Source organism: Melanostigma gelatinosum (genome assembly GCF_949748355.1).
Source record: "Melanostigma gelatinosum genome assembly, chromosome: 10".
Classification (NCBI taxonomy): Eukaryota; Metazoa; Chordata; class Actinopteri; order Perciformes; family Zoarcidae; genus Melanostigma; species Melanostigma gelatinosum.
Window position 1 is genome coordinate 4860893 of NC_136643.1, and position 19344 is coordinate 4880236.

The window sequence follows — 19344 nt, forward strand, 5'->3', positions numbered from 1 at the left end:
TCTCCTCCCGCTGCCTTCCGTGCGAGGGCTCAGCTGAATTGTCCTGAGGGACCCAGTTTCAAACACAGGAACCAGAAACATATGGCACATTTTCAACTCCCAAGGTCAATTACAGCTATTTATCCAGAGATTGCAGCTAAATTTCCCAAGGTTTCTTCTAGATTTACCACAGATTGCAGTGTGTGTCTCTGTCACATTCTAAATCAGGCCAGTTTCCTTCTGCTTCTCTCTCTCTCTCTCTCTGCTCCCCGCGACTCTCCCATCAAATATTTCAAATGCTTTCAAGTGGGTTTTAGACATGTTTTATCTCCAGTTATCATGTGCCACATCTTTTTTTCTCTTTTTGCCTCAGCTTTGCTCTGTCCAAGTGCCTTGCTTGCAACACAAATCTAATAACATGTAAATTGGAGATAAGCCCAGATCCCTCCAAGTGATATTTCTTACATTCATAGTTTGTCAAGTCAATTCCTGGGCCCCTGTTTTAGCAGCACAACACACGAGGAGTGAGAAAATTAACTGGATAGGTGATTCATCATTGCTAGCACACTGTCAAGGACTCCCTCTGCAGCTATTGAGAGCAGGGTGGAGGAGGACGGAGCGAGGGAGGAGGGAGGGAGGGGCGTTGTTTTAAATTATGGCATTTCATTCAGAAGGCATTGTATTTACAGCGTCCCATTTTTATTTGTGGCTCCTATTATCCGCCGAAACAGTTGTGCATGAAATGTTATTTGTGACAGGGGTGACCTGCGAGTGTTTTTCCACGCAGCATTTCATAGTCGGTGGGGGGGGGGGGGCTTAACTGTACCTTTACCGTACGGTTGAGCACAAGAGGCTGTCACAGCTGCTGTTGGCAGGCTCGCTAGTGGAGAAATATCACCTGGAAACAGAGCACTCCATTCCGCCCGGCCCCCATCGCTCCAACGCCTGTCGCTGTAATTAAGTTGAAGTCAATGATTCCGGAGCAATGCTGAGAAATAAACATGCAAACACATGCCAGCATTTGCAGCCAGGCACAGAGAGAGAAAACGGGAGGGGGGGGGGCTACAGAAACCACAGATCTAGATCGTGTTCCGCTGGAATTTACATCTGAGTTTCATGAAGCCTGTTTTGATTATATTGATTGAATTAGTCACTTATTAGCTTCCCACTTCCTTTCTTTTTTGTGTTTGTAAAGGCCTGTGTTTATGCATAGCTCCTGGTGGAAATGTTATCTGACAAGGAGGTGCTGTACTGTAGTCGGAGTCTGTCGAACAAAACACGCTGTTTGCGTTCTTTCTTTTTTTTCCAGAGCATGACAGGTTGTTTCCCCCGCAACAAAGCCATCAAATATTCCGTGTGATCCGACATTGTGTTGGAGGGGAGGCCTGCTGAGTGGGAAGCCCGAGTTTGTTAAAGCAATGATTTATGATTAATGCCAACACTAAATAAGGGACAAAGTGCCTACAGTACAAATCAATTACAAAGCTACAACAGCAGACCTTTCCCCGAGGTCTCCTAACGTCTCTAGTTGTTATGGTGATTTTATTGGAGGTGGGTGATGCATGCATATAATGCATGCAATACATCTATATCAACCTGAGCTGGAGCCAACTGTAATGCTTTTGATCTTTGATTAGCTATTTTATTGAGATAAAATGGGACTTTCATGTCGTGCCGCCGTGTAACGGAGAGTTTCCACCCAGACGCCCGCCTCCAAACGCAGGCAGGACTGCGGCAAACAAAAACAAATTAACACAGGAGTGGCTTCTTAAAAGTAGGCAATTCATTATTTTCATGAAGTCAAATTATAAACAAATTTTAATCCATTAGGCAACCATCCATTCTAATTAATCAACAGGAGTGAACTCCATCTGAAGAAAAAGGAGAAAAGGTTGTTTACTCTCTCCACGGACCAGCGGTGCATATTTCACCGTCTTCCCCTCATGGAAGATAAAAAAAATCCTTCTTCAAATTACAAACCTAAACTGTGAATCCTAACACTCGACTTTTGGCGCCGAGATGTTTCCAGGGCATTTGCAGATGCTCGAAATAATCTCCAATGTTTTTGCTCAATCTGCTCTGAGGATGGGTGAAATAAATACTTTAAACTAATTAATGTAAGACCAGCTGTTCGCAGCACTTGGCGAGCGTTGGTGAATATTGATGGGAGGGAGAGGTTGGGGCTGTTTCGGCTCCACTCCGCTGTTTGTACAAGATTCTGCCTGCCACACAAACAGATATGAATACTGGATGAGAGCAGAGGTGCCGTGCACGAGGCAGCCAGGGCTCCACATTACAAATAAAACTGTATCCCCCCCACCCGCCCTTTCCATGGAATTAACAATTAAACAGCTGATGGCGCAGACTTCCTGCAGAGACCGTTTTTTCATTTTCAGACTGGATGTGTTAAATAAACCAGCTCTCCGCAAGATGGTAGCACTTACAGAACTGTTGGCTTGATAAAAGCTCACTGGACAAAAAAACAACATGTGTCAGACATACTGTTTTAGTTTGACCAGGCTGTATCTGTGTCTGCCACTTCGCCTCCCTCCCTCCTCGGCTCCTCTCTCCTCCTCTGAGGCCTGGTGGAGAAAAGGCTGGACGGCAGATGGCAGGGCCCTACCCCTCTCTGCCGGTGATGAATGGAGGATGATGTCATCTTAGGTTTGACAGGCACCCGTGCGTGCATACACAAAAGGAAGCCCGGAGCCCTCTGGGGTCTGAAGCGCGGGCCTGCTTCTGATTTCGGAGTCCGCATGACATCTCTTAAATGGGGGAGGCTGGATTTATGTCCCGGTAGATATTGTTTCACCCCACACTTGAGAAGAAGCAATACAAAGGGGTCTCCGAGGGGCCAGCCAGTCCACTACATTGTCTGGGAGGAAGGGGGAGCTGGGTTTGGCTGCTGGAGATCAATAATCCAGTCGCCCCTACTGGTTCCATTCAAATCAGGGTCAATACGTGTCAGCATTGCCAAAAGCTACTCACGTATTAAAACACTTGTTTGTTTGTTTTAGGTTTCACAAATAGTGTTCTGTGAATGATGAATCAATTTCTAATGTTTCTGTGTTTCTTTGCAGAGGACAACTCAATGTGCACCCCAACAGCAAGAGATAGCTACGAGAGGTTGTCATTGGCCGGACAGCATCAGTACCTGCCTCCTGGCTTCCCCTCACCATTTCTCTTCCCAGATGGCTTGTCGTCAATAGAGACTCTCCTCACCAACATACAGGTATAGTTTAATTAGACACTTCACGCATTTGGACGAAACTTTCGGAGCAGTGAGTTCAGCATCTTCTGATGGTTTACGCATCAAAAGATCTCATTTAGCACCTTTAGAACCTACTTTAGCAAGGCCTATATTGTCAGTCTCAAGGAAGCCTGGAACATTATAAAGTTCTATACGCCGTTGCTTTAAGAAATATATTTTCAATCTTACTTGAGATCAGGACTTGTCTTCTCCAGTAAAGCTGTGCAGTTTTGTTTAAACAGCTTCAAACATCTTTACAGCCAGCAGGAAGCAGTGCGGCTTTGTTAACACGCAGCGTAACGTAAGAGCGTTGAGGTCGGGATGCATAATACATCCCGGGTAATGACGGCTCCCGCCTCCTTCAAACAGAGAACATTGCTTTTATTTAACCGTAGTGGCAAATCTGCCATCAACCTAACTGGTGCCACAATCTTTTCCAAACACTACCCATTCATCGCCTCGGATATCTTAACCCAAGGTCCACTAACAAGCTCTCTTCAGAGCCTTCAACAGCTGTTGTCCTTGATAATTTAGCAAACTCCATCCGCTCAAAACAAAGTGTGAGATTGAAAGATCAGCCACAAAGCTGCAAGATGACGACGATTTAAGATTTGTTTTTTTGTCAAACTTAGAGTAACTGCGGGGGACCGACATCAGAAAGAATTATTATCAGCAAGAAGATGGGCTATTTCTATGTAGTTATTCTTAATGATTGTCATCGGGGCCACCGGGTTGTAAACCAGAGAGGTTCACCAGACACTAGTCCAGCTTAGACCATAGCGGGGCCTCCGGCAGCAAGCCGGCGCACCACAGACCGACCCAGATCTGGTTTTGCACCCCAGCCAGGAGCAGAGCTTCGCCTCGCTGCTCTGCCGGTCCCTGCTGGGAGCCAACACCGACACTACGCTGTTGGAGGCCCGTGCCGTATTGCTGGGCCCGCTAGAGGGAAGGGAGGCCCTGGAGAAACCAGAACCGGGAGTGAGTGTAGCACACGGTCAGACGCCTGCTGCAGTAAGACGAGAGGTTTTCTAAAGGGTCTCTGGTGCTCTGAAACACTACCACTTTTGTCCACAGGGACCGCCAAACGCCACACAATACGAAAGTTCCTTGTAGTAACTTTAACTAAGCAGCATTAGTTCTATCAACGAACTACACCATCACCAGGTGTGTCTTAAATATCCACCAACAAAATATCAATTTTATCGTCAAGGCTTGAGGACCTAATTGGTGAAAATAGTCCCATTTGTGCCCAAAGCAAAAGCTAAGCAGGTGTTTCTGAAGCCCTAGTATTCCACAGAGCGAAAGCTCCGTGATGACATCGTGCTAAAAGTCATGGAGACCTTCTACAAGAGCTCATTCACGGTCCAATAGGTGGACGCCAGTACACTTAACATGGACAGCAGGACTACAGATACACTCAACTGTAAATCTGCATACCTTAACAACACCTGTCTACTCAGAGCGCCATTTAGGCTGCAGCTCGAACCCCCCCCCCCCCCCCCCCCCCCGTCAGAAAGATGAATGTATTTGCCTTCTGTCTGAGTGTAATGATGTGTGCACACTGCTGCCCTTCTCATTGCACTTGCACCGTTGGCATCAAGAGTCCTGCCTCTCCTCTGGCTCTGCGAGGTAATTAGAAAGCCGAGTAAAGCCGTCTCCCAACACTCCACCCAGTCGTCTTTGATAATGATCCGCACGCTGAATATTCATACACAAATCAACAAAATGAAACCAAGCAGAAAATGAAGATAAAGCAACTTAGAATAAATTGGGGTCAGAAGAATCGGCAATTAGTAAGATATAGCCCAGCGCATTTGATATAATTGCGTGTGGATGGGGAGCAATTGTGACGGAAATGGCGGCGGCGTACTGTACAGCTTCCGCTAGAGAGGACCCAGTGTCTTCACCCTCCAGGACTGTCAGCAGTGTATTTGGAACGGCGGTAATGTAATTGATCCATGATGAGATACTTGTCATTCATATTATTCATTCACGCCGTGCCGTTCGAAGAGCTTGAAAATGTGCTCGGCTTTACATCGGCTCCAATCCAGTAACAGCCGTCAGCTTGTGCGGCTAAACGGGAGGAGAGGCACATGAAGAGACATGAAGAGTCCGTGCAGAGTAAAGATGCTGACCCTTGCCTGTAAAGCTCTTACCCTCTACTTAGTGGACCGGAGCTTTGACCTTTAGTGTGGCGGCGTTTCCTCCGCCGCTCTAACATTTTCTCCTCCGACCCTCTCGCTCAGGGGATCGTCTCTCCGGCTTTCGTTTTTTATCTACACTCGCATTTCACCGCTTTGACCAAAAGGGGTCAGGCATTCCCAGCACTCTATCGCCTCACCTGTTGTTATTTAAAATACGAACGATTATCAGTACTCTGGTACTAGATCCTGTGAGATTTGACCCGGATAAAAGGAACCAGCAACGGACCCCTGCAGCAGCAGTCAGCTGTGGGCCCTCGTGTCCTGCTTCACTGCTGTTGGCAACTCAAAGAACCGCTGTGACACACTTTCAGTGTGGTTTGCTGTCACTTCCTCTTAAATAGCCCACATCACTCTGTTTCTCTGCTCCCCCCCTCTTCTCTACATCTCTGTGTGTTCATATATATATATATATAAATGTGTGTGTGTGTGTGTGTGCAGGGCCTGCTCAAGGTGGCTATCGACAACGCGCGGGCTCAGGAGAAGCAGGTGCAGCTGGAGAAGACGGAGCTGAAGATGGAGCTGTTCAGAGAGAGGGAGCACAGGGAGACTCTGGAGAAGCAGCTCGCCATGGAGCAGAAGAACAGAGGTACTGCCGGTGCCCGGTACCGGATGCTCCCCTGTCGGACGCGTGTGTGTGTGTTTTTCCGCAGCAGTCCAGACTGACGCAGGCCTGCGCTCATGTAGCTCCTGAATGTACATACACCAAGCGCCGCATGTATGTTTAATGTCTCCTTAACTGCGACGCCGACACTGCGTTTCTCTGAACACACACACACACACACACGGGGCGATCTGCTTGGCGCTCTCAGTCAGTTGACATAATTGGTAATACACATTAAGTGAGAGAAATCCACCCTCGGTCTCATGTTAAATGCATCGAGCTCATATGCTAACTGTGTCGTTTATGTTTAATGAGAGAACTTCATGAAAAATATCCCAATAAATGTTTCAATTTGCTTCAACTCCCTCCAGCGGTTTGTTAAGGCGCAGTCGGTATTGTCTTTCATTACGGAGGATCTTTATGGATTATGAAATATTTAACTTTAATTGATTTCCCCTTTTCTAATATAGTTTGCTAGATTTCTACTAAGTGAGCTTATTATCCTCCCCCCCCCCCGCCCTGCTAGAAAGCAACAGCTGCAATAATCCCATTCTGTCCCCCGCCGCAGCGATCGTTCAGAAGCGTCTGAAGAAGGAGAAGAAGGCCAAGAGGAAACTCCAAGAGGCCCTGGAGTACGAGTCCAAGAGGAGAGAGCAGGTGGAGCAGACTCTGAAGCAGCCCTCGCCCTCCGACAGCATGCGGTCACTCAACGGTCAGATGCTCCACCGTGAGATGCTCCTACTGTACATTACACTTTTCAGACAGCTGGTGGGGCTACTAGTGGGACAAACGGGTGGGGGGGGGTAGCCAATGTGTCCAAAATGTGATTTTGTCAAGAGTTTATTTCATAGCAATGCTAATTAGATAAGCACAGCTGTCTTATTCAGCTTTACCTTCATAAAAGTGATCAATGATGCAGTTCTGTTCAGAATGTGAACACTGTCTGCTTGGAGTCTGTCACCCTGTGCACCAGGGCTGCTGCTATTGATTATTGTCATCATATATTCCTGTGGATCAGAGACTATTATAGATTACAATCGTGAAAAACCAAAAAGCTCATTCCAGCTCCTCAGAGCCGAAGGCGACGTCTTCACATGTCTCGTTCTGTCCACAACCTAAAGATGTTTACAGTGATGTACACCGAGAGAGGGATTGGAGTGTTTGCTGGAAAAAAGGATAAAGTCATTGATTGATTATTGAAGAGAGCTCTTGTCATGGTAGCTTAGAGTGCGTTGGAATCGTTGGCAGAGGTGTAAATAACTAACCACACACATATTGAAGCACTTCCAGCACAGCGGCGTTCATTACTTTTAGCTCGTCCGCTTGCAGAGATTCGGATGTGCATACAAAACACGCTGAGCTCATAAAATAAGATTTACTGTCGGTCTGTCAGAAAATGTCGTGGTAATACCGCAAATCTTTTTTTAATGCATCAAATCCGGCCATTGCTAGCCACCAGCAGTACACAGGACGGGGTCATAAGACCAGAGACAAAGTGACAACAAGACGAGGACCATTTCCCCTTTTACAAGACTCTTCAGTAGACCAGCAACTCTTTGCACTTTTTGTTCAGCAAATGTTTGAATGCAGGGTCGCACTTTAAATGGATGCTTATTCCAAAGTGTTGAGTCAAGTACTTGAGTATACTAAGACCGATCCGATTAATAAGGCGCACGCTACAGATACAGCCCGGAAAACAGGCTCCGAGCGACCGAGGCTCGCTGAGCGAGCGATGCTGTGAGCTGTGAGCCCGGCGCTGTGATAGGTGGGTGTCTGCAGGATGTTTAACGGCGGTGATCCCTCTCTTCTCTCAGACTCTCTGACCCCTGAGATGGAGAGTGACCGCAGCAGTGGAAGAACAGATGCTGAAAGGACAATACAAGGTACAGGGGCTCAGATGAGACAATAAATCTCTCTTTTTCTCTGGCTCTTACGCTTGCTCTCTTTCTCTCTCCCTCACACACACACACACACACACACGGCTTCAGTTTATGAACATTAGTGTTACTGTGCCTGCTGTTCAGGCATACAGCTCACCATCTGGGCCGCAGCACTAGGTCAAGATCATTGGTTTTTCTGTAGGAATAATATTGCTCTTTTGCTCGACTTTTAGCATCCGAGACGCTTTTCAGAAGCAGATCTTTGTTTCCAACGCGGATAAAAGATGACAAGGGGAAAAAAAAGCAAAGCCAGAACGTCGCGGAGAAAGAAGCGAGAGAAGTGTTGTGTTTACAGCTCAGGAAGCATTAATGAGTCATAAAACTGCCAAAAGAAAGCAGCCGAATCCCCCCTTTGATAGCAATAAACGGGGCAAATCAATCCATTTTATGAATAAGCCTTGTACATTTTTAATGGTTTGTTTGTTTGTTAGCCTTGGGGGTGCAGTATGTGTTTGGGGAAGGGCGCTCCAGCGATAACCTTCCGTGGGCTGCCTGCTATCTGTGTTTACCCAGATACAAGACACCTTGCAGAGGCTGAATGTCCTCATTATCACTCCGACGTCTCCCTTTTTTTAATACGCCTCGGCAGCGTCCGCTCAGAACCGCCTTATCAGTGGGAGGGGTCCCCGATTTACCCGGGGAAAAAAACCCGCTGCGTGTAATCCGCCGTGAAACGTGGAAAATATTCCTCTCTGCGTGCTCCAACAAGTCGGGCTCCTTTAACTCTTTAATGTTTGATTAGCCCACTTGAACTGATATTTTGTGAAAGGGCAAAAAGAAAGACAGAGCACTAAGTGAAATGGTGACTCCTCCTTAATTAAATGTCATTCAGTCACTGCGGGGATCTGAGCCAGTTTGAAGTCCAAAAAAAGGAAATACATATGTCAAGAGATAACTTGTAGATACAGCGTTAATTATAGCTTTCTATTTCATACCAAATTTGTTTGATTTAACCACTATAATGTCTTTACTCTCATATAAAGAGCTGGCCCTCTTTGTAGTGCAATTGTGTCAAATTAAATGTGTTAAAGCTTCACACTCTATAGTGACAGCAGCCATTGTCCTGATTAAATGTATAAGACTGCTTGAAATGGAACACGTTCTGTGGGATCTGCTCCCTGTTAGGAACGCTACGATGCGGCCATATCATCAATTTTTTTCCCGCGGTCTCGCCATCACTCCCAATGGTCGCCTTGAAGAGTGGGATGAGGAGGGAACCTGAATAACGGGCTGCATTTTCTGTTTTTGTTCAATTAGAGAAGCATTTGTCTGCCACCCATGTCTCCTCCGCTCCACTCCGAGAGCCTCGCTGTATAATTAACCTCCAATGGGAAAAAAATGATGTTGATAAATTACACAAGCAGAAAAAGGGGGAGAGAAAAAACAAGCCTATCACTCGCATGGAAGCCGAGAGGAATGTGTGGGTATATTCTCGACTCAAAACTCAGGGAGGCGAATGGAGGGAGAATGAAAGAGAAGGAGACAGAGAGGGGAGGGGGGGAGAAAAAAAATAATGAGGGCATATTTTAGAGAACTAATTATTTCTATTTGTCTTTTGTCACACTTCTCTAATTCTGCGATATTAACACAGTCTGTGTTTATTAATTGCTTTTACAGCGTTTTGAATCGGGTCCAACAGGGAAACGCGGCTCTTTTCACAGGCAGGCGAGCTACTGGGACCTCGTACCCCGCCAGTACTGCCTGGCAACGGTGCACATGCCAATATCTTCCCCCCAGTATCGTCTCCGGTTCCCCGCCGCTCCCCACTCGACGTGTTCGGCAAGTTTACACGACCCCTGCGCGCCGAGATAAAGTTCTTTGTTGCAAGATTAAACATCAAAACAGTGAAAGTGAAATTAAATTAAATGAATGAATGTCACTGAAGCAAAAAAGACTGTAATTAATGGATCCCTTAATTGTCTTCATAAAATATTTGCATGGGCATAATTTGCATAATTTACATGTATTAATTAATCTTTCAAAGGAATTTTGTGCTGAGAGAAGCCAAAAAATTCCCTTTGTTTTATTTAGCATCGAATGAAATATTTATTCTCCTCAATGAACTTTTCATCTTGATTTGATTATAGAAATGCTAAAGTTTTTAACATATTTTAATGAGGCGGGCCGTTCATAAAAACAGCGTGTCAAGACGTCACAGATTCCTCAGAGTGTGTAAAGCGGATGTTTCAACATTTGCATTTGAAAAAACGGATTTGAAATCAGTGAGATGAGTGAAAAAAACTCCAACGCCCCCTCTCCACGACGCGTTCAATGACGTCATCCGTCAGGTGATTAAAACCGTCTTTCGTTCCCGTTAACGCCCCGACGGAAAAAAATGCAGGCCGGTAGACAGACGACGGAGAAGAGCGCGGGATCTTCTGCTCTAGTTGTGAGAGGGTGTGTGTGTGTGTGTGTGTGTGTGTGTGTGTGTGTGTGTGTGTGTGTGTGTGTGTGTGTGTGTGTGTGTGTGTGTGTGTGTGTGTGTGTGTGTGTGTGTGTGTGTGTGTGTGGAGGCCCACACTCGTCGGCCTGTCTGTTCCTCGTAGCGCTGCATTCATGCTGTAATGACTTTTACACAGGACTCGCTGGTTGTTGCTTGAATAGAGGCAGCCATAGTGCAATGCCTCCGAGACCTACGGCAGTGCTGGGTAATTAGCCTGTGTGTTTGTGCATCCCCCCCCCCCCCCCCCCCCTCTCCAACACACATACTGTACACACACACACACACACACACACAACAAGCCTTTGTTGTCTCCACTCCATGCACGACAAAACATAAAACACAGACTAATAAGGACGAATTGATTAAATGTATAGATATTAAAGCACAAGTGGTGACTAAGAAGGAAAAGAAAGATGTTTTTTTAATCATAGAAAATAACTGCTTTGAGTTGTACTCTCAGGCCTTGTAGAGCAGGCGTGTCCTCCGTCGTCTCCTACGTCCTGCTCGGCTCGCGTCACGTCCAACAACCGGCGCCACCGAACCTCTTCGTGCGCCGCTCTCTTTTTTTTACACCGATGAATTATTTATGCTCACCGCCACAGAGAGGTGCGCTCCTCAAAGGCATCGCTCCCCCCTCCCCACGCGGCAGAGCAAAATGTGCAGGTAATAAACGTCAAAACGTGCTCCTGAGCTGCGCCTAACAGATGCTTCCTCACCAGCTCAGCGTCGGAGCGGCGCTGCTCGCTCAGGCGAACGCTCGAGACGAGAGACGTTTTCCGCTGGAAAATGGACAAAGCTCGTTAGGTTGGAGGTGTCAGGAGATAACGCGGCGGAGGGGAATGTCTGCCGTCTCCAATAAACACTTATTTCCATGCAGGAAGTGTCACTTAAGAGAGCGCTTTACATCGCGAGTGCAGCACTGTGTTCAAACAGGCGCATCAGTGGAGACGTCTGAAACACGTGCGCGTACAGCTTGGGACGCCTGGAGTGTGGTTATCATAGCTGCTCCTGCAGTGGCTGCATGAAATGTGCATGCAACAGCGTGGTTACATTTGTACGTCCCGACCGATGCACTTCACTAGAAAGGCACCACTACTTTGGTTGGCCCCTTGTTTGCTTTCCACCTGACACCATCACACATCATCATTTCTCTGAATTAAGCGACTGTACGCGGCATTTAATCGCATCGGTCACGGCCGCTCACGTAATCTGGAGCTGGAATCGGGTTTGTGAATCCGTGGCAGCACCGCTGAAAGTGAAGGACCAGAGGGCAACAATTTTGTGAAGTTAATGTCCCATCGAACACTCTCACATCCTCAATAGTGCATTTTGCGTCAGCGGGATGTGTTAGCCGTTGGCTAATCCTTAGCTCCTGTGTGTCCTCTGTTGCAGATGGAAGACTGTTCCTGAAAACCACCGTGATGTACTGATAAGGCCGCGAGGAGCTGGAGGAAATACAACATTCAGAAAAACAACAACAAAAAGGAAAGAAAAGAAAACCCGTGAAGATTCTCAAGAGCCCTCGTTCAGGCTGGTTTAGTGGAGGGAAGAAGTCGAGCTGCTTCAATGGGAATGCTGGAGGAGCTCGTGTCTGAATGTAGAGCAAGAAGTCTTTTCCTCTCACAGAGGCCAACGTGAGATAGTTCGGTAGAGCAGCTTTTGACGTAGCAGGTTGGCCAACGCAAAGGACAAAACACATTGAGCACAGTAACAAAACAAAAAAAGTACCCGTGGTACACTGTTGGTAATAACCCCGTTAATTCACAGCACTGAAGATTTTTATACTGTATCTCAGCCAGCGAGAAAGCTTTGAAAAATGAAATACGACTGAATTTTTTTTTTTTTGTATTTTCAAATTGAATTTTGAGAAGTGAGGCGCGGAGATGAACCCTGAGAGAGAGAGAGAGAGAAAAAATGTGAATCTATCCATGTGTTCATCGAAAGAGAAGACTGATGTTTGATTTTCATGTTTTCTAAATTAGATGACAATACAATCAAGTTTCCTTTTTACCATCGTTGTAGATACAAGATCTGATGATGATAGGAGAACTCCCTCTGTCGAACCCGAGCGGCCCGGCGAGGTATGTGTATATAACGTTTAAGAGGTATTGTGTATGCAGTAGAGCTATTAGGCAAAGCAGTACCAACATTTATATAAACCTACAGTTTTGTTTTTCTTCTATTTCTGAGCCATCATTCTTTCCTATAGCTGCCATTTTGGTGAGAAAGCATGCAGGCATGTCAATGTTTGTCCTGGAATTATGATATTTAATAAATCCTATATTGTGCTGAACAAACGCTGGGGTTGACTCACTCAAGCCCAGAGCGATTTTGAAAACATTAATTATCACTTTCAAAAAGGAAGACTTTTGCTGTCAATAGTACTGTAATCTTTGTAACAGAGGTAATATTTCTTGGAATTTACTGTACATTTTCTTTTGTCATGAGACACTCGAAAAGCTTTTTAAAAAAGTAAAAATGTTAAAAAAAGATGTCGCGAGACAAATCAGTCGTGACGAGTGCCATTGATTCCATCGCTCGAATCCCTGTTGAACGTACACAAAGACACTTTTCTTTCCTTCGTATTTCATGACATCCTGATGAGAAAAAAAGAACATGCTAAGTTATGATATCCACGTTACTTTCCCCTAAAGACTTTTGAATCCTGTTGCTGAACCCACCTGTGTATAGTCCCTGGACTTCAGCTGATGTCAGTCCTTTAACTGCAGAGCAGCTCGACCTTATGTGTTACAATCAGGAGGAGGAGGAGGAGGAGGAGTGTCCCATGTTCACGATGTGTTTGTTCCTTTTTGTTCTCAATGGAGTGTCTATAGGTCTGTTGTCACTGATAACTTATATATAGCTTCTCGAATCATCTCTTCATTGTACTTCAAATTCAAATAAAGTTAACATGTTGATGACAAACTGTGAGTTAATTGTGTCGCCCCGGATGCTCTTCTCTGCCGAGCATTCCCTTGAGGAAGGAGTCGCACGCTGATTTCACATTTCCAGATGCAGCTGGATACAGAAGAGGTGATCTGATGCAAGTGGAAGCAGCTCTCATACGTCTTATAACTCATTTCTATGGATTATGTACGGCCTATAAATAAAAAACCACTGCAGGCGTGCTGTAGAAGAATAAATGAGCATGTTGTTATTTGCTTAAAAAAATGTGATATCTTTCCTTTTTCACTGAGCAGATGGAAAGTGTCTTTGACTTGTGCGTGTGTGTTGTTTTTTTTACGTGTCGGCTAATGCTATAGAAAGTATGCAAATGAGGGTGTGACCAAGCTCACTGTAAATTTCATGTGTACTTCAAAGGATGTGACACTAATTCACAATATATCACCAGAGAATAAACTGCCGCCCTTTAAGCAGTTGTACATGCTGTCGGGTCATGCATGCTAATACTGCCGTTAAACAAGCTACCAGGAAGTTGTGAGGAAATGATGACGCTATTTATCAAATATCTGTGTTTTGTTAATGTGACACTCTGACAGGTTTTTTTGGCACGTCCTTTCGTTTTTCTGTTTTTTAATTATAATCTGCGCCGACCGCTCTCAAAGCGACATTATTTGTTTTTCCCGCTCTCGAGACACGGCCGTTATCCACGGGGATCATTTCAGAACAACTGTTTACAGGTACGGCTCTTAAAGCGCATCAGAGAGCACCGAATCGACATTGAGGGACAAATTTCTCCAGTAAGCAATTCTGAGTGAAATGTGTTGACACAGCATGCTCGGCCCACTCCCCATTCTGCATGCCTTCTTTCTTCTTCTTTTTTAAAGCGTGGCCGTGACGCAGCCACGGAGATGAATAATTGACTGATTGCTGCATAATTCAATGCCGCATTGTGGAAATTCAAGGCCTGAAATATTTCAAGCTTTTCTTCTCTTTTTTTATTTTTCATTTAAAAAATGAGGTTAAAGTTTCTACCAACCTTGAAAGAACAATATGACGAACAATGAGGCAATCAATCATGAGACCAATGCTTCCGGTTGAGTTCAGACTCAACCGCTGGCTGTCTCAGCTCCTCACCGGACTTGAGCTCACTCCGGAGTGAGGAACTCTGACATGACGTCCACTCGTTTAATGACTCCATCGTTTTCCTCTCTTTCGCTGCAGCGAGAGACTCACTCCGCTCGGCCGCAGTGAGCTCGTGAGACGTGGACTGTTTGCAGCTATTATTCAGATATTCTGTTTATTTCTCCATCTGATGCCCTTTTTTTTCTTTTTTTCTTGCACCGGCATCTGAGAGAAGAGGCCCCGCAGCTACATGTTTCATATCACTGCACATTTTTGTAATAAATTCAATTGGGTACAAAATATGACCATGAGGCACGGAGACTTTAAATACCAAATGTGCATTATAGCTGTGTTGCTGCGTTGTGTGGAGCGCACGGCGCCGAGTGCACATTCTGAGCCGTGTGCTCCGTCTCCTCGGCTTGACGTGTGCTCACGAAGACATCACCCAGACGGGATTATTCCGCCTGATCCCGCCGCTTGTTTTCGCCATTGGTCCGCCTAACTTCACATCGCACGCTGTTGTTTTGTGCTCGCATGACCAGCCGAAGAAACGCCACGTCCATCCTGACACCATTATACTTGAAGGATGCAAAAAAGAAAAGGTACACGAGAGAAGTTGTATTCATACTTCGCCGTGGTGTCAACTGCATTGTTAACCTCTAGCGAGCTAATTCCTTTGCACAACGTCGCGGCCGGGAGATGGCCATTTAGCGGAAGATGCGGCATGTCTCTTGATAACCGAGTAGTGCCCTGAGTCTGCGGAGAGACATTAGCAAGGTGCAGGCCCGATCGTCTGAAAGACAGGACTAATGTCACCTAATCAGATAGACCATTATGTATTAGCGAAACTACAAAACAGTTTTATCTGACAAGGGCCAGGCCACATTACCTAAATTAACATTTTGCAAGCGCGAACATGGAAGACCGCGGAGGCGAGGGGAGGGCTAGGACGGCGGCCTTGTGCTTAGACATTCGGCAGTAATTATTAATTTATGATTGTCTCTGGTCTTAATGAAAATGAAAGCCAGGAAAGAGAACAGGGAGGGATAATGTGGCGTGAAATGAGTTTCATTTGTACAGGGTCCACCTTTTAACTCTGCGCTTCTTAGGCGGAAATGGAGCCGAGCGCTTCCCCCCTTTCTCTCCCTCTCTCTCTCTCTCCCCCTCTAGAGAATGTATTTTTATCATGCTTTCTCTCTCCTTTCAGTCAAAGCATGTTCATATCCTCTCATCCTTTTGTGATGTGCGGGGCCAACATGCCCTTTAACATCTCCATTACTCTCATAAGGCCTTTTCCAAATGACACGTGGCTCTTTGTGATGTCCGATAACTATGTCAACAAGTTTCTTGAATGGAAATGTCTCGGCGCAGTGCTTTTTTAATGTCAACGAGGCAGCGCGGAAAGGTCTCGGACCAGGTTGGCATGAAGGGGGGCCCAAGGAAGGTAGATGGAGTAACACAAGATAGCATGGAGCATGATGCCCTGTCCATGTAATACAACGGCCGCTCGTGACTGGCCAATTTAAGGCTCACACTTGTGCTATACTGAGGTGATGATGGTTTCACAGCAGAGATGACGGAGGTGAAGAGGGAGAAACCCTGCAGAGATGACGGGGGTTAAATGTTTTGCATTTTATTTTGTAATGGTTTAACTGCGACCGTAGCTCGTTTCAGGTTGCGGGTAAACCAATGCTCAGGAACGGATGCTCAAGTCCAGCTTATACTTTCACTGACTGCCAGAAACTGTAATTACATGTTCCTTACTTATGCTAGTTCATTAGCTCCAGCTAGCTTTGTGCGCAGAGTAAAATGACTTTTTAAGTTGATTTGGCAAACTTGTTGGTAGGCAGTTGAATACAACAGACATCCAACAGACAAACATTCGCAATCATCTGAAGTTGTTTCTGCCACCCAATGCATTTGAGTCCAATATCCCCTCTTTTAGCTCCACCTTTGGTCATCACCACCTCCAGAAGGAAATATCTGCTGCTTTGGCTGCTAAATTCATGTTCAGAGCTAGTTGCTGCCTTTGTCTGTTAGTCTGTGCTTGGTTACTAAGTACAGGTGGTTTTTTTCTAGCTTTTTGGCGATAAAGCTGCCTGTTGCAGCTGAACAAAAAACAAATGAACAAATAAACCTTCCTCAACTGCAAACCTTTTTTATTTTACGCTTCTGATGAAAAGAGTTGATGCACTAAGTGGATTATGAAAACGTCTTAAACTCACATTACTTACCACCTGTTTCTGCTGTCGCCATCCCGGATACGTGTGAATGTTGGTCTTCGTCTTCGGACATGAAAGAATGAAAAAGTTGCCCAATCGACAAAACATTCCTGAGGACCCCTCTCCTCTTGTAGGGGTTCCAATTCTTCTTCTTCCATTTCACTGGTGGGTTACAGCCAGGCGTAGGTTATAGCACCAAACTACACTGCTAATCCACATTTCATTTTTAGCAACTTTTCAAAAGTTTGCTTATAATTGTCTTGACAGTTTAACGGAAGCACAGCTGCCGATCAGAGTAGTTGCGCGCCATAAAACCCAAACAATGGCAGCTCAGAACAACTGAGCAACTGCCCAGTCGGGTGACGGATATCAGATCCATGTTTAACATAAAAACAATGTTTATTGCCACTTTAAGTAGTTCCTACCCTCCACATGCCTCATAAATAAGAAGATTTTAAACCATTCAATGTATAAAATTAGCATTTGAATTATGTCATCACAGTAAATATCAATAAAGGGAGTCGATCCACAAAATGAACACAAAAGGGTTCTTACAATATCAATAAACTTGCTACAGTCCTGTTGTCATTTTTTAAATTAGCTACAACCACAGAGCCACTTTATGTCACGATGCATCAATACAATCTGAGACTTTGAAGACGCTTCAAATCTGAAGTGGCGTCTGCAAGCTTTCACAAAATGACTGCGCACAGGAGTATCCAAATCACCAGGGCTGGTTGTATTAACTCAATTACATTTTTACAATTGTGAGTGAGGGATGGTTATTTAGTTTGACCCAAGAGCCCCCCCCCCCCCCCCCCCCCACCGGCACTTCCCCCGGCAGACGGCAGATGGATGAGAAGAGTGACCACAGGCGTGAGGGAGTGTGTGTGTCTGAGTGTGTGAGCCCTCTGGATTAGTCTTCATTTGGCGCCTCTGTCATGAGGGAGGGGAAGACCGAATACTGTGTGGCAGAGCACAGCAAACACACAGGGTCAGCCGAACACACACAAACACAAGCGCGCTATTAACCCCCCCCCCCCCCCCCCCCCCCCCCCCCTCAGCTCATCAACTGTATTTCGCAATCTTCCCTCAGAACCATTAGAATACCCTGAAGAAATGACTTTCCAATTAAAGGGGATCTAGAAGAAGAGAAGGCTTTTTTTCTTCTTCTTTCTCTTTTTTTGATCTCTTGCTCCTGAGTTCTTTCTTTCAATAATTTAAATTGGAATTGATTTTTCAATTTACCTGCTGACTGCTACGGACACAGAGTGCAGGGACCAAACAGAGCTACGTTCATATGTAAATGTTGCACTGGGCCGCCGAAAATAGCAATATATTCCCTGTGAGAACAATCAGGCAGGACGACAACATGCAGGCTCTGATTTCCCTCTAACTATTTTATTAATATTTGAAAACAAACAAACACTGAGGAATATAATCGAAGCAGTTTATAGATGTTGTGTTTATGGGATTTTCATCCCTCAGCCGAACATCACTACGACACATATTCCCACGTGTGCTCTCAGAGCAGGAAGCAGAAGTCACATGTTTAAGTTTGACAAACTCTGCCGATGAACTCCGCAACTACAGCCGCTCCAGCTGCGTTCAAATGAGCATTTATTGTACCCCCCCCCCCCCCCCCCCCCCCCCCCCCGCTTTGCGGAGCCTGCTTTTCAAAGCCGACCAGATCTGCCCGAGCTGCTGTACAGATGCGCCCAGGAATCCGAGGCCGTTCTTCTGTGGACGAATGGTTCTGTCTTTTGCTCCTGACAGCTGCGCGGGCTTGTTGTTCGCTCTCTCCTGAGTTGTTTTAATAAAGTTGTGCTGCAGGAGTAGTGAGGGAAGATTAATGGACGCACGGGAAGTGTGGCAGTTGTGAGAGGATGCAGGACAGAGCGGGCCAGCAGCCATCTGTTCCTTCTCCTTTACAGCTCTCTTAATGGAGAAACAAACAAACAACATGGATCTGAGCCTGCAGACAGACGCGCACACACACGCACGCCTCAGTCGCACACAGCTAAACACAAAACATCACTTTATGTGACAGATGAGAGCCGGGCTTTTGTCATTGTACCCCCCCCCCCCCTTCCCTCGTTGACTGTGTGTGCGTGCGCGCGTATACGTGCGCTCGCTTTCCTTTTCTTTTTTCCCCTACCTTTCAGCGAAATAAAGTTGGGCGTGAGCCACGGCTGTGAGATTCAGATGAAAGACGCAGCCTGGATGGAACGTGATTAAGAGATATGTTCTTGAGGCAAAACAGGACTTGGCATTCACTGAGACGAAAACCTAATCAAATGAAAGCAAAACAGGGCCATTGTTTGCGGAGTGGGTTCTCCGCTTGTGTCACGTTTGAAATGAAACACTGTGAAATAGATACAGGCTTCCGTCTGCGCGCATCGCCGACGCCGTGGTTTTTTATTCAGATTTACACACAGGCACTGACTAATGACGGTTGTGCCCAATGATGCCTAAAGCACTTTATGGAGCTGTCTGGGTTGTAAAGAACGTTTACTATGATGGAGCATGAATGGCTCGCTGAAAGAGTATTATTGTTTACAAGTTATTGTTTTAGATTAATTCACTCAGCAGAATTGTTAAAGTCTCTATCCAACAGGCATGGCCGCCTCCGGTTCCTTTACTCCGTCAGCGAGTTCCACTCTTTACTGGCACTCCGGA

The 19344-nt window shown here is 45.8% G+C and overlaps 1 protein-coding gene across 1 annotated transcript in view; it reads left to right on the plus strand.

The window, feature by feature from the left end:
* Positions 1 to 13204, plus strand: part of dachd (dachshund d) — a gene marked incomplete at its 5' end in the record, with an annotated part of 95094 nt that extends 81890 nt beyond the window's left edge. The window contains 5 exons of the mRNA XM_079276390.1: positions 3060 to 3211; positions 5872 to 6019; positions 6603 to 6746; positions 7849 to 7917; positions 11810 to 13204. Coding sequence (XP_079132516.1) covers positions 3060 to 3211; positions 5872 to 6019; positions 6603 to 6746; positions 7849 to 7917; positions 11810 to 11847 — 551 coding nt within the window. The 3' untranslated portion in view covers positions 11848 to 13204. The remainder of the gene's footprint in view (positions 1 to 3059; positions 3212 to 5871; positions 6020 to 6602; positions 6747 to 7848; positions 7918 to 11809) is intronic.
* Positions 13205 to 19344: the final 6140 nt, after the last annotated feature.